Source organism: Oryctolagus cuniculus, chromosome 19, assembly GCF_051225735.1.
Source record: "Oryctolagus cuniculus isolate XC-2025 breed Fujian yellow rabbit chromosome 19, ASM5122573v1, whole genome shotgun sequence".
Taxonomy (NCBI): Eukaryota; Metazoa; Chordata; class Mammalia; order Lagomorpha; family Leporidae; genus Oryctolagus; species Oryctolagus cuniculus.
In genome coordinates, this window is record NC_142885.1 from 56042885 (window position 1) to 56057075 (window position 14191).

The 14191-nt window shown below is 45.9% G+C and overlaps 1 protein-coding gene across 3 annotated transcripts in view; it reads left to right on the forward strand.

Moving 5' to 3' along the window:
- RRN3 (RNA polymerase I transcription factor RRN3) overlaps positions 1-14191 on the forward strand; it is a 48955-nt gene that overhangs the window by 20431 nt on the left and 14333 nt on the right. For 2 of the 3 annotated variants that reach the window (XM_089321604.1, XM_002711743.6), the window contains exons 9-12: positions 4624-4722; positions 8113-8205; positions 10440-10578; positions 13602-13732. In XM_089321604.1, the coding sequence (XP_089177730.1) occupies positions 4624-4722; positions 8113-8205; positions 10440-10578; positions 13602-13732 (462 nt within the window). The remainder of the gene's footprint in view (positions 1-4623; positions 4723-8112; positions 8206-10439; positions 10579-13601; positions 13733-14191) is intronic. The other variant, XM_008257804.5, reaches the window with a different exon arrangement.

The following is a 14191-nucleotide window of genomic DNA, read 5'->3' on the forward strand; positions in this document are numbered from 1 at the left end:
TTGGCCCTAGAGCAGGTCTGGCCATTGTAGGCATCTGATGAGTGAACCAGCAGATGGGAGCCCTTTTTCTCTTCAGCCTCTCAGATAAATATATATGAAAAAAAAATTTTTTTTAAATAAAGCAGAAGAGAACTTTTTCCACCTGATAAGAGGAATCTTTAAAAACCCCATAGCTAACACCAAAAGCTTTTCCCTAAAATGTGAGCCAAGATGAGCATGTGCACCCCTACCACTTACCTAGCCAGGGCAGTTAGGTGAGAAAAAAGAAGTAAAGGCATCTAGATGGAGTGGAAGAAGTAACTTTTTTTTGAGATGATTGATTGATTTATTTGAAAGAGATCTTCCATCCGCTGGTTCACTCCTCATATGGCCATAACAACCTGGGCTGGGCCAGTCTGGAGCCAGGAGCTTCATCAGGGTGTCTCATGTGGGTAGCAGGGCCCAAACACTTGTGCCATCTTCCCGCTTTTCCTAGCTCATTAGCAGGGAGCTGTATCAGAAGTGGAGCAGCTGGGACTTGAACCAGTGCCCATGTGTGATTCCGAAGTTGCAGGCAGCAGCTCTACCCACTGTGCTACAATGCTTCCCCCAAAAAGTAAAACTGTTTTGCAGATGATGTGATTTTATGTGTCAATCCTGAACAATCCTAGGAAATATTAGAGCTGATAAATGAACACATTGTAGTTAAGGGATTTGAGGTCAGTATGCAAAATTCTGCTGTTCAAGGTAATTTAACTGGGTTGAAAGAAATATTTTCAAGAAATGGTGCTGTGACAGTGGAAGAATACATGCAAAACAATGAAGTGTATGTGAGCAGTTGTTTAGCCTTAGCAATTTGGATGCCTGTCTGCCACATTGATGTGCCTGAGTTCAATTCTGGCTCTGGTGCCTGGCTCCAGCTTCTTGCTCAGGCAGACCCAGGGAGGCAGTGGTGATGGTTCAGGTGATTAGGTTCCTGGCACTCACCTGGGAAGACCTGGATTGAGCTCACATCCATCCTGGCCCAGCCTTACTCATTGTGGACATCTGGACTGTGTACCAGCTAGTATGTCTTCTCTCTTCCATCTCCCAAGCCACTTCTCATATAAAAGAAAAAGTATATGGATATCCACATACAAAAATGACTCAAATGGATAAAAGAACTAATTGTAAGAGATAAAAATCTTAGAAGAAAACTCAGATATAAATTTCCATGCTATTAGATCCAAGGGTGGGAAACCTTTTCTTTGACCAGCGCCATCTGGAGATTTATAACATTGTTCATGAGCCATATAAAAATTACCAGTTTAATACTTGGTATAGTGGGTGAGGCCTCCACCTGTGGTGCCTGCATCCCATGTGGTTGCCAGTTCAAGTCATAGCTGCTACACTTCCGATCAAGCTTCCTGCTAGTGTGCCTGGGAAGGCAACAGAAGATGGCCCAAGTCCTTGGGTCCCTGCAGTCAGGTGGGAGACCTGGAAGAAGCTCCTGGCTCCTGGGTTCAGATTGGCCCAGCTCTGGCCATTGTAGCCATTTTGGGAGTGAACCAGTGGATGGAAGACCCCTTTCTCTCTGCCTCTGCCTTTCTCTAACTCTGCCTCTCAAAATAAATGAAAATAAATCTTTAAAAAAATATTAACTTAAAAATTAACCAGCTGTAGATTTACTGAATTTTTTAGTTCTACCTGTGGTTGCCTTGGCAAGGTCAGACCAGATGAGCTGGAAAGCCTTATATGGCCTACAGGTCAGACCCCACCCCTCCCCAAGGCAGTCATTTCTGGATTGAGAGCTGGAGCACATGCCATCAAAGAAAAAATATGTAATTTGGACTTCAAAATTAAAAATTGTTGTGCCTTTTAAAAAATCAATAGACATCCCAAATAATGAGAGAAAATATTTGCAAATCATAAATCTGATGGATTTGTATACATAAAGAATTGTTATAATTTTAATATTAAAGGGGAAAATAACCAGCCACTGCAAGATGTGTACCCCAGAGAAATGAAGATATGTGTGTGTGCTTTGGTGCACAGCAGCATTGCTCATAATAGCCCCAGAGGAGACACTGCTTGTGTCCATCAGCGGATGGATAGAGAAAGAAAACATGGTGTAGCTGTGCAATGAAATACTATTTGGCAATGGAAAGGAATGTTGTGCCTGTTTCAGCATGAGCGAATCTTAGAAATGAGCTAAAAGGCCATGTTATATGACTTAACATACAAAGTGTCTAGAATAAGCAAATTTATAGGAAAGAAAGAGTAGTGCATGTCTAGGACTGCGCTTTTTAGGAATATACTAATGGATATGAAGTTTCTCTTAGGGCTGATAAAAATGTTTTATAATTGGTGATGGTGATGATTAGGCAGCTCAAATGTACTAAAAACTGTTGTACATTGTAAGTCTGCACATTGTATGCTCTATGAATTATGTCTTAATGAAGTTTTATATATATATTTAAAGATTTGTTATATTTATTTGAAAGGCAGAGTTAGAGATCCATCCATTCCTTCACTCCCTAGATGGTCTTTTTAAAGATTTTGTTTATTTATTTGAGAGGTAGAGTTACAGACAGTGAGAGAGAGAGACAGAGAGTAAGGTTTTCCGTCGATTGGTTCACTCCCCAAATGGCCGCAATGGCTGGAGCTGCACTGATCCAAAGCCAGGAGCCAGGAGCCTCTTCTGGGTCTCCCACATGGGTGCAGGGGCCCAAGGACTTGGGCCATCCTCTACTGCTTTCCCAGGCCATAGCAGAGAGGTGGATTGGAAGAGGAGCAGCGGGGACTAGAACTGGCACCCATATAGGATGCCGGCGCCTCAGGCAGAGGATTAACCTGTGCCACAGTGCTACCCCTCCCCCCCAAGTGGTCTTATTGGCTAGGGCTGGGCCAGGCCAAAGCCAGGAACCTGGAATGCCACCCAGGTGTCTCACATGGGTATCAGGGGCCAAAGTGCTTGGGCTATCTTCTGCTTTCCCAGGTGCATTAGCTGGGAGCTAGACTGGTAATGGAAATGGAGCAGCAGTAGGGAACTCAAATCGGTCCTCAAAAGGGATGCAAACATTACAAGTAGTACCCTGCTGCACCACGATGATGGCCCCAAAAGTTTTTTATTTATTTATTTATTTATTTATTTGACAGAGTTAATAGAGTCAGAGAGAAAAGTCTTCCTTCCGTTGGTTCACTCCCCAAATGGCCGATATGGCTGGCGTTGCACCTATCTGAAGCCAGAAGCCAGGTGCTTCTTCCTGGTCTCCCATGTGGGTGCAGGGCCCAGGTACTTGGGCCATCCTCCACTGCCCTTCTGGGCCACAGCAGAGAGCTGGACTGGAAGAGGAGCAGCCAGGACTAGAACTGGTGCCCATATGGGATGCCGGCGCCGCAGGTGGAGGATTAACCAAGTGAGCTAGGGCGCCGGCTCCCAAAAGTTTTTTTTTTTTTTTTTTTTTGACAAGCCGAGTTAGACAGTGAGAGAGAAAGGTCTTCTCTTTTCCGTTGATTCACCCCTCAAATGGCCACTACGGTTGACGCGCTGTGGCTGGCACACTGCACCTATCTGAAGCCAGGAGCCAGGTGCTTCCTCCTGGTCTCCCAGGCGGGTGCAGGGCCCAAGCACTTGGGCCATCCTCCACTGCCTTCCCGGGCCACAGCAGAGAGCTGGACTGGCAGAGGAGCAACTGGGACTAGAACCCTGGGTGCTGGCACCGCAGGCGGAGGTTTAGCCTAGGGAGCCATGGCACTGGCTAAAAAGTTATTTTAAAAACTCTTTGTGGCCAGCGCTGTAGTGGAGCGGGTAAAGCCACTACCTGCAGTGTCGGCATCCTATATGGGTGCCAGTTTGAAACCCGGCTGTTCCACCTCCAGTCTCGCTCTCTGCTATGGCCTGGGAAAGCAGTAGAAGATGGCCCAAGTCCTTGCGCCCCTGCACCCACATGGGAGACCTGGAAGAAGCTCCTGGCTCCTGGCTTCGGATCGGTGCTGCTCTGGCTGTTGCAGCCAATTGAGGAGTGAAGCAGCAGATGGAAGACTTTCTCTCTCCCTCCCTCCCTCTCTCTGTGTAACTCTTTCAAATAAATAAAAAATCTTAAAAAAAAAAAAAAAAACCTCTTTGGAAGTATGTAAATTACAAATTCAATTTGCCGGAGATAATTGGGGTCATTATATGAACATAATAAATACATATATAAGACAATACAGTTTGGGGGCAAGTATTTGGGCTAGCAGTTAACACACACACATTCCATGTCAGAGTACCCGGGTTCAGGTCTGGCTCTGGCTCCCAGTTCCGACTGCTTTTAATGTAGATGCTGGGAGACAGCATTTGTGGCTCCAGTAGGACACGTGGATTGAGTTCCCACTTCCTACCTCCTAGCTTTGGCTTGACCCAGGCCTGGTCACGGGAGGCATTTCAGAAGTAAACCAGCAGATGGGAGCTTCCCTCTGCCTCCCTGCTTCCATTTCCTTCACTCTCTGTCTCCCAAATGATGATAATAATAGTACAATTTTTTTTAAGGAAACAGTTTCTGTATTGCGGTGTCACCTATTTTATTTGTGTATTTAAATTAAAGAAGTATAATTGATATTTTGGTTATAGAATTATAAACATTCTCTGTTGAAATGTCTATCTCTTTATGCTTTGTGCTTTAGGAATGTTACGTTCATAACTTACTGAGGATAAGTGTGTATTTTCCAACTTTGAGGCATGAAATTCTGGAACTTGTTATTGAAAAACTACTCAAGTTGGATGTGAGTATTGAATATTTTTCTCCTTGAGTTGAATTCGTTGAATATTTGGTATTTGTTATAATCAGAGCATGTGAAACAGCAGTAACAACAGTGGAGCAGTATCCCCAGTTCTACCATCCTTTGCTTCATTTCTTCACCTCCATCTGTGTGCTGGGAATTACAAGCGGCTCTCACAGTGCCGGGGTCGATGCAGTGCATACACAGCCACACAGCTGTCAAGTATGGTTTTGGAAAATGCATGTGTTGTTATGAGCTCAAGAACCTGATATAGTCAGGAAGGAAGTCATTCCTGAGGAGTGACATTGAGATGAGATTCTGAAAGCTTTCTGTTTTGTTTAAAGAGGCCTCAGAGGAGCTGGCGCTGTGGCACAGCAGGTTAAAGCCCCAGCCTGCAGCACCAGTATCCTGTATGGGCACCAATTTGAGTCCCAGCTGCTCCACTTCTGATCCAGCTCTCTGCTATGGCCTGGGAAAGCAGTAGAAGGTGGCCCATATCTTTAGGAGACCCAAAAGAAGTGCCTGGCTTCGAATCAGGTCAGCTGTGGACATTGTGGTCATTTGGGGAGTGAACCAGTAGATGGAAGACCTCTCTCTCTGGTTCTGCCTCTCTGTAACTGTCTCTCAAATAAATAAAAATAAATCTTAGAAAAAAAAAAAAAAAAAAGCCTGCAGGGCCAGCCACTGTGTCACAGCAAGGGAAGCTGCTACTCGCAATGCCAGCATCTCATATCTGAGTCCTTTGTGCACCTGGGAAGGTAGTGAAAGATGGCCCCAGTACCTAGGTCCCTGCCGTGCACATTGGAGACCCGGATGGAGTTTAGATTTCTGGCCCAGCCCTGACCATCAGGCCCATTTGAAGAGTGAACTGACTGTTTGAGGAGTGAACCAACAGATTTCTTTCTCTTATCTTCTGTGTCTCTCTGTCCTTCTCTCTTTTTCTATTGCTCTGCTTTTCAAATATGTGAATTTCTTTAAAAGATTTATTTATTTGAAACTGAGAATTAGAGAGAGATGGGGAGGGGAGCTCTTCCATCCACTGGTTTATTCTCCAAATGGCTGAAATGGGGTTGGGGGTTGGGGGGAGTGGGCCAGGCTAAAGCCAGGGACTTCTTCCATGTCTCCCAAGTGGTTGCAGTGGCCCAAGCACTTGGGCCGTCTTCTGCTGTCTTTGCAGGCATATTAGCAGGGAGCTGGATTGGAAGTTGAGCAGCCAGGACTCCAACTGGCACACATATGGGATGCTGGCACTGCAGGCAGCGGCTTAACCTGCTACACCACAGCACTTGCTCCAGATAAATAAATCTATAAAAGTGTCCTGCAGTAAGATGCAGGAGACATGAAAAGAAGCAGTAGATTCTAGCAACATTGTTCAGGAAAAGTGAGTTGGGTTCTTTGTTATTTATTTGAAAGGCAAAGAGACAATGACAGACATATCCTCCCAAAATGTCTACAACAGCTAGGACTGGGCCAGGCTGGACCCAGAAGCCCTGAAGTCAATGTAGGTCTCCCACATGGGTGTCAGGGACTTAAGTACTTAACCTATATCCTGCTGCCTCCCTGGATATGTATGCATTAGCAAGAAGCTGGAACTGGAAGTGGAGCCAGGACTTGAACCCAGACATTGCACTATGAGGATCTTAATTACTATGCCAAGTACTTGCACTAGTCTTTGAGACTGGTTAGAATTAGGGAAGCAGATGATAAGAAAAATGAATTGAGTAGAAAGGGATTGAAATAAAATCTTGGTGTTGCCAATAACATTAATTAGAAATGTCAAGAGGAGGAGTTGGGAGCTCTGAGTTCCATTTTGGACAGGTTGAGTTGTGGGTCGGGAACAAACAGAACACCTTCCAGGCAGTTGAGTTGCAGTTGGAATGATGCAGTTTAGAATGAGTGTGTATGGGTGTTCGAGGCAGACCTTTGAGAAGGAAGGGTTTGATCAGCTCCAGCAGGTGTTGACATTTTGAAGGAAGATGAGAAAAACATAAGTCTTTTTTTGTTTGTTTGTTTGTTTGTTTGTTTGACAGACAGAGTGGACAGTGAGAGAGAGACAGAGAGAAAGGTCTTCCTTTGCCGTTGGTTCACCCTCCAATGGCCGCTGTGGCCAGCGCGCTGCGGCTGGCGCACCGCGCTGATCCGATGGCAGGAGCCAGGAGCCAGGTGCTTTTCCTGGTCTCCCATGGGGTGCAGGGCCCAAGCACTTGGGCCATCCTCCACTGCACTCCCTGGCCACAGCAGAGAGCTGGCCTGGAAGAGGGACAACCGGGACAGAATCTGGCGCCCCAACTGGGACTAGAACCCGGTGTGCCGGTGCCGCAAGGCGGAGGATTAGCCTAGTGAGCTGCGGTGCCGGCCAAGTCTTTGGTTTTGGATCTGATGGTTGGAAGGTGGTCTTTGCCATAGAAGCAGATGGCTGGAGGGCCATGTTTGGAGGAGTCCGAGAGCCCAGTGGGGATGGCTGTTTGAAATTTTGGGCTTTGTGGCATGAAGAGGGCATGGAGCAACAGTGAGAGAAGATTTAGGACTGAGGAGAATGAACAGGTTTGTGGACAAAGGAGATAAAATTGTTGGTAAAGACAAACGTTGATACTTAGGGCGGAGCTGGGGAACCTTGTTTTCTGTCAAAGGCCATTTGGGGATTTATAACACCATTCATGGGCCATGCAAAATTATCCTCTTAAAAGTTAGCCTGCTATATAGATTTATTGAATTTTGGAGTCCCTCCTGCGGTTGCCTTGGCAGGGCCAGACCAAATTATTTTGCAGGTCTTTGACAGCCTGCAGCCATGATGTTCCCTACCCCTGCTTTAGGGGAAAAGGAAAGTGAGAGTCAGGTCTTGGAGAGTTAGAAATTGGGCTCTCTGGCTCAGGGTTCAAGTGGAGTCATACTTCTCTGGCCAGCTGCATACATAATCTTTGTAAAGTCCTTGTCTAAAACATTGTAGGGAATATTTCAGAGTATGTTTACCAAGAAGGCCATGCATAGACAGCAACAAAGGCATGATTCAGAATGTTCAAGAAGATACTTGACGTGTGATGCTCAGATTTGGCTCACAGTTTATTTTTCTGCTCAGTTAATTGATGATGCAGTTCTATAGCATCTGTGTGTGTGTTGAGCTTATTAAAAGATGGAATAAATGTTGAACTTGTGTGGGAGGCCGAGTTAGAGTGTGTCGTGTCACAGTTGGTGGTGATTTTGAGTATGCGGTAAAGGGGGTTTGGTTGATACTTAAGTTCCTTCATGACCCACATCACCCTGATTGTGTCCTGGTGCTGTGAAAGGTGCCCATGTAGACACCTCTGGAGTATGTCTGTCACACGCTTTCCAGCCCCATGTAGCACGGTCAGGGTTTCGATGCTTTATTCTTTTGTCTTCTCTATTGCGATGCAGGTGAATGCACCCCGTCAGGACATCGAAGACGCTGAGGAAACAGCTGCTCAGACTTGTGGAGGGACGGATTCCACGGAAGGGTTGTTTAATATGGTCAGCATTTCTGTTTTTTTAAAAGATCTTATTTATCTGAGTGGTAGAGTTAGAGACAAAGAAAGGGAGAGACAGACAAAAAGGTCTTCCATCCACTGGCTCACTCCCTAAATGGCCACAGTGACTGGAGCTGGGCCAATCTGTAGCCAGGAGCTTCTTCCAGGTCTCCCATGTGGGTACAGAGGCCCAAGCACTTGGGTCATCTTCCACTGCTTTCCCAGAGCATAGCAGAGAGCAGGATTAGAAGAGGAGCAACTGGGACTCAAGCTGGCGCCCATATGGGATGCCAGCACCACAGGCAGAGGCTTAGCCCGCCACGGCACAGCACCAAGCCCGTCAGCATTTCTATTAAATGAAAACCGGCATTTATAGTTCATCGTTGCAAGGGGTCTGAAGAGACAGTTGGTGATGTCTCATCTTTTTCAAGGCTTTAAGTTAAAACACATAAAATAATTCAACAGACTTGTAAATGATTCCTGAAAGTAGTACTTAACTGCAGTATTATTTACTGCCTCGTATATATACTTGCTCTGTTTGCGAGGCTTTGAATTTGAGTTTAGTGACATGATTCACTTTCATTCTTAGTGTTTGTGTGTTGTAAAGCACATGTGTTTTGTGAGGCAGTGATGAATAGAAAAATACTTCAGTGTTTTGTATGTTTTATCAGTTGTATGCTTGAAAACAATGCTTCTTTCTGGTTTGTTTTTGTTTTAAGATTTATTTATTTATTTGAAAGGCAGAGTTACAGAGAGAGAGAGATCTTCCATCTGCTGGTTCACTCCCCAGATGGCTGCAGCGGCCGGAGCTGGGCTGCTCCAAAGCCAGGAGCCAGAAGCTTCTTCCGGGTCTCCCACACAGGTGCAGGGGCCCAAGCACTTGAATCATCTTCCACTGCTTTCCCAGTGGTTGCTGGGGCCCAAGTGTTTGGGCCATCTTCCTCTGTCTACCCAGGCACATTAGCAGGGAGCTGGATTGGAAGTTGAGCAGCCAGGACTCGAACCTGCACCCATATAGGATATTGGCACTGCAGGCAGTGGCTTTAACCATTATGCCATAGTGCCAGCCCCTACATTGATTTTTATTGTTTAAAGTTTTTATTTTTTATTTTATTTTTTTTTAAATTTACTTAAGAGACAGAAGGAGGGAGCTCTTCCATCTGTTGGTTCACTCTCCAAATGCCTGCATTATCTGGGACTGGGCCCAAGCAAAGCTGGGAGCCAGGAGCTCAGTCTGTGTCTCCCGCATGGATGGCAGAAACTCAAGTACTTGGGCCATCATCTGCTGCCTCCCAGGCATATTAGCAAAAAGCTGGATTGGAAATGGAGGTGGGACTTGATCTCAGTCACTGTTATATGGGATGCAGGCTCACCGAGTGGCAGCTTAGCTTCCTGTTCCACAGTGCCTGTCCCTAAATTTTTATTTATTCATTATTTTATTTCATTTTATTTGAGAGAGACAAGGAGAGTTCCCATCTGCTGGTTCACTCCTCAAATGCTCGCAATAACTGGGGCTGGGTCAGGCTAAAGCCAGGAGCTGGGAACTCAATCCAAGTCTTCCATATGGATGGCAAGGACCTAGCTACTTGAGCTCCTGCCTCCTAGGGTGCATATTAGCAGGAAGCTGCAATGAGGAGCAAGCCCAGGGATTGAACCCAGGCAGTCCGATTAAGGAATAAAAGCATCCCAACTGGTGGCTTAATTATTAGGCCAGATGCCTGCCCCATGTGTGTATTTTTTTTAATAGATTTATTTTATTTATTTGAAAGAGTTACAGAGAGAGGTAGAGACAGAGAGAGTGGTCTTCCATAAGCTGGTTCACTCCACAGATGGCTGCAATGGCCGGAGATGCCCCAATCTGAAGCCAGGAGCCAGGAGCTTCCTCCGGGTCTCCCACGTGGATGCAGGGGTCCAAGGACTTGGCATCATCTACTGCTTTCCCAGGCCATAGCAGAGAGCTAGATCGGAAGAGGCGCAGCCAGGACTAGAACCGGCGCCCATATGTGATGCTGGTGCTTCAGTCCAGGGCTTTAAACCTCTGTGCCACAGTGCCAGCCCTGCCCCATGTGTGTATTTTAAACTTTACACATGGTTCTGATTCATGTGCCTACATGAGAGCTCCTGTTGGAAAGGTTTCTGTGTCTTTTTTTTCTTTGAGAGGAAATAATCACTTGCAACAGTTTTCCCACTAAACCACTTTTTTTTTTAAATGTCAGTTCTTATTTTTTATCTTCAAAGGATGAAGATGAAGAAACTGAGCATGAAACCAAGGCTGATCCAGAACGGCTTGATCAGATGGTCCATCCCGTAGCTGAACGCCTGGACATCTTGCTCTCCTTGCTTTTGTCCTACATTAAGGATGTGTGCTCTGTGGATGGTAATGACCTATAGTAATAACAGCAGCTAATGTGTCCCGCTCCTTGCTGGGCATTTTCTTTCCTTCCTTCCTTCCTTCCTTCCTTCCATCCATCCATCCATCCATCCATCCATTTGAGAGGTAGAGTTACAGACAGTGAGAGGGAGAGACAGAAAAGTCTTCCTTCTGTCGGTTCACTCCCCAATTGGCCGAAGCGGCTGGAGCTGTGCCGATCCGAAGCCAGGAGCCAGGTGCTTCTTCCCAGTCTCCCATGCAGGTGCAGGGTTCCAAGGGCTTGGGCCATCCTCCACTGCCCTTCCGGGCCACAGCAGAGAGCTGGATTGGAAGAGGAGCAGCTGGACTAGAACCGGCGGCTGGGCATTTTCAATATGTTATCTCTAGTACTAATAAAACTCCTATAAAATTTTTCTTTTGAGTATGGGTTTAAAAAGATTTAGAGTTTAGCATACTTGCCATCATCAGCTACTTTATTTTTATTTATTTATTTTTTTGAGAGTGGACAGTGAGAGAGACAGAGAGAAAGGTCTTCCTTTTCTGTTGGTTCACCCTCCAGTGGCTGCTGCGGCCGGCCCACCGCGCTGATCCGTAGCCAGGAGCCAGGTGCTTCTCCTGGTCTCCCGTGCGGGTGCAGGGCCCAAGGACCTGGGCCATTCTCCACTGCACTCCCCGGCCATAGCAGAGAGCTGGCCTGGAAGAGGGGCAACCGGGACAGAATCTGGCGCCCTGACCGGGACTAGAACCCAGTGTGCCGGCGCCGCAGACGGAGGATTAGCCTATTGAGCCGCAGCGCCGGCCTATCAGTTAACTTTAAAATGGTGGGACTGGGATTCAGGTTCAGTTATATTTATCTTCAATGCGCTGATCTTTTCACTGTTCTAATTATTTTTTAAAGATTTATTTATTTATCTGAAAGAGCCAAACAGAGAGACAAGGAGAGAGAGAGAGAGACAGAGGGAGAGGGGGGCGTCTTCCATCCACTGGTTTACTCCCCAACCAGCGACAACAGCTGGAGCTGTGCTAATCCAGAGCCAGGAGCTTCTTCCAGGTCTCCCACACAGGTGCAGGGGCCCAAGGACTTGGGCCATCTTCTACTGCTTTCCCAGACCATAGCAGAGAGCTGGATAGGAAGTGGAGCAGCCAGGTCTTGAATCCATGCCCGTACGCTTAATGCTGGCCAGGGCATTAAATTGCTGTGCCACAGCGCCGGCCCTATACTGAGTTTTTTGCCCATGTGAAACTGTTAGTCTAGAGGGTTTGCTGTGAACAACACAAGAGTTTTTCCATTCACATTGCTCAGATTTAGGAATGAGCTCAGTGGGGCAGGCATTTGGGTACACCAATTTAAGCCATTGTTTGGGACGCCTGCATTCCATATCCAAGTGAACTAACAGATGAAAGATAACTCACTCTGTCTCTCTCTCTTCTCTGCCATATAAATAATGAAAATAAACTTTAAAAAGATGAGCTCGGCCGGCGCCGCGGCTCACTAGGCTAATCCTCCGCCTTGCGGCGCCGGCACACCGGGTTCTAGTCCTGGTCGGGGCGCCGGATTCTGTCCCGGTTGCCCCTCTTCCAGGCCAGCCCTCTGCTGTGGCCAGGGAGTGCAGTGGAGGATGGCCCAGGTGCTTGGGCCCTGCACCCCATGGGAGACCAGGAAAAGCACCTGGCTCCTGGCTCCTGCCATCGGATCAGCGCGGTGCGCCAGCCGCAGCGCGCTGGCCGCGGCGGCCATTGGAGGGTGAACCAACGGCAAAGGAAGACCTTTCTCTCTGTCTCTCTCTCTCACTGTCCACTCTGCCTGTCAAAAAAAAAAAAAAAAAAAAAAAAAAAAGATGAGCTCAATGTTTCTGATTAATAGAACTTGAATCTGAGTTGACTGTTATGTGTTGATTATTTTGCTGTTACAAATTGAATACATTGATGAGAGAAAATTTGGAAACTACTGGAAGGTAAAGACAGTTTAAGTGTCTGCATTCCTGCTCTTCTGAGAACCATTGTTTAGTGTGTTGATGCATGTCTTTTTCTTAGCCTGTGAATATGTATATTTTTTGTACATTTAGGGGGTCACACTAATTGTTATATTTCATATCTGTGCTTTATATGTATTGAGAATACTTTATGATGCCATTCACTGTTATAAAATATTGTTATTGGTCATATTGACCTTATTTGTCAAGATTACAAATAACAGTCTAATGAACATCCTTACACACATATTGTCAAATTATTTGTGATAAAATTCCTAGCAGTAGAATTACTACCTCAAAGAGCTTCAGCTAAATAAATTGTAAAGAAGGGTTCATGTTTATGACATCACAGCAGTATGTGTGGGAAGTCCTGCTTCCTTGGCAGTAGTGGATTATATTTAAAAAGGAAAATCTGGGGTGAGCATTTGGCCTGCTGGTTCAGAAACCGGTTATGACACCCGAGTCCCACCCTGAAGTGCCTGGGTTTGATTCTTTGCTCCAGCTTTCAGTTTCCCCTGCCTGTCATTTCTGACCCTGGGAGGCAGCAGTGATAGCTTGAGTGCTGAATCCTTGCTACCCAAGTGGGAGATCTGGATTGAGTTCTTGTGTCCTGGCTCCAGCCCCAGGCCCATCCTGGCCATTATAAGCATTTGGGGAGTGGACCATCAGATGTGAGGGGAGAGAGTGCTCACACTTGCTGTCTCTCTCTGCCCCCAAATAAATTAAAAACAAAACAGAAGTTTGTTCATGGGAAAAATAGAAGTTTCCCAAAAAAGAAAATCAAAGCCTAAAGTTTGAAAGTTTGGATCAAAATGTTGGTTTGAGGGACTGATCGTGCAGTGTGGCTGGTTAAACCACCGTTTATGACACTATCAGCTACTCCTAGTCCTGGCTTCTCTGCTCCTGCTCCAGCTCCCTGCTAATGAATTTTGTTTTCATTGTAGCTTAATGGATATTGCACAGATTCTTAATGCATTCTGTTTTAAAATTTGGCAGATGAAGCTTATAGCTTGAAATATGTATCTATAAAACTAAAATACCAATTTTTCTCTATAGGTAAGATTGATAACAACAAAACAAAGGATTTATACCGTGATCTGATAACCATCTTTGACAAACTCCTGTTGCCCACCCATGCTTCCTGCCATGTACAGTTTTTCATGTTCTATCTCTGCAGCTTCAAACTGGTAAGTAAAAATGTCATTTAATCTAAACTGAGGGTATTTGATTCTTGCTGGTAATTTTTTTGTTTAGACCTGGGGTGCAGGGAGACCATGAATTATTTCTTCCCCTGAGCTCATTGGTTTAATATCTTTAATAAAATTACCTTCCCTTTTTTCTTTTGTTAAGAAAGATTTGTTTTATGTGTTTGAAAGACAGTTACAGAACGAGGTAGAGACAGAAGGTTTTCCATCCATTGATTCATTCCTCAAATGGCCGCAATGGCTGGAACTGAGCCAATTTGAAGCTAGGAGCTAGGAGCTAGGAGCCAGGAGCTTGTTCCAGATCTCCCATGTGGGTTCAGGGACCCAAGGACTTAGGCCATCCTCTCTTGCTTCCCCAGGCGCATTAGCAGGGAGCTGGATTGTAAGTGGAGCAGCTGGGGCTTGAACTGGCACCCATATGGCACCTGATGGCTGCAGGTG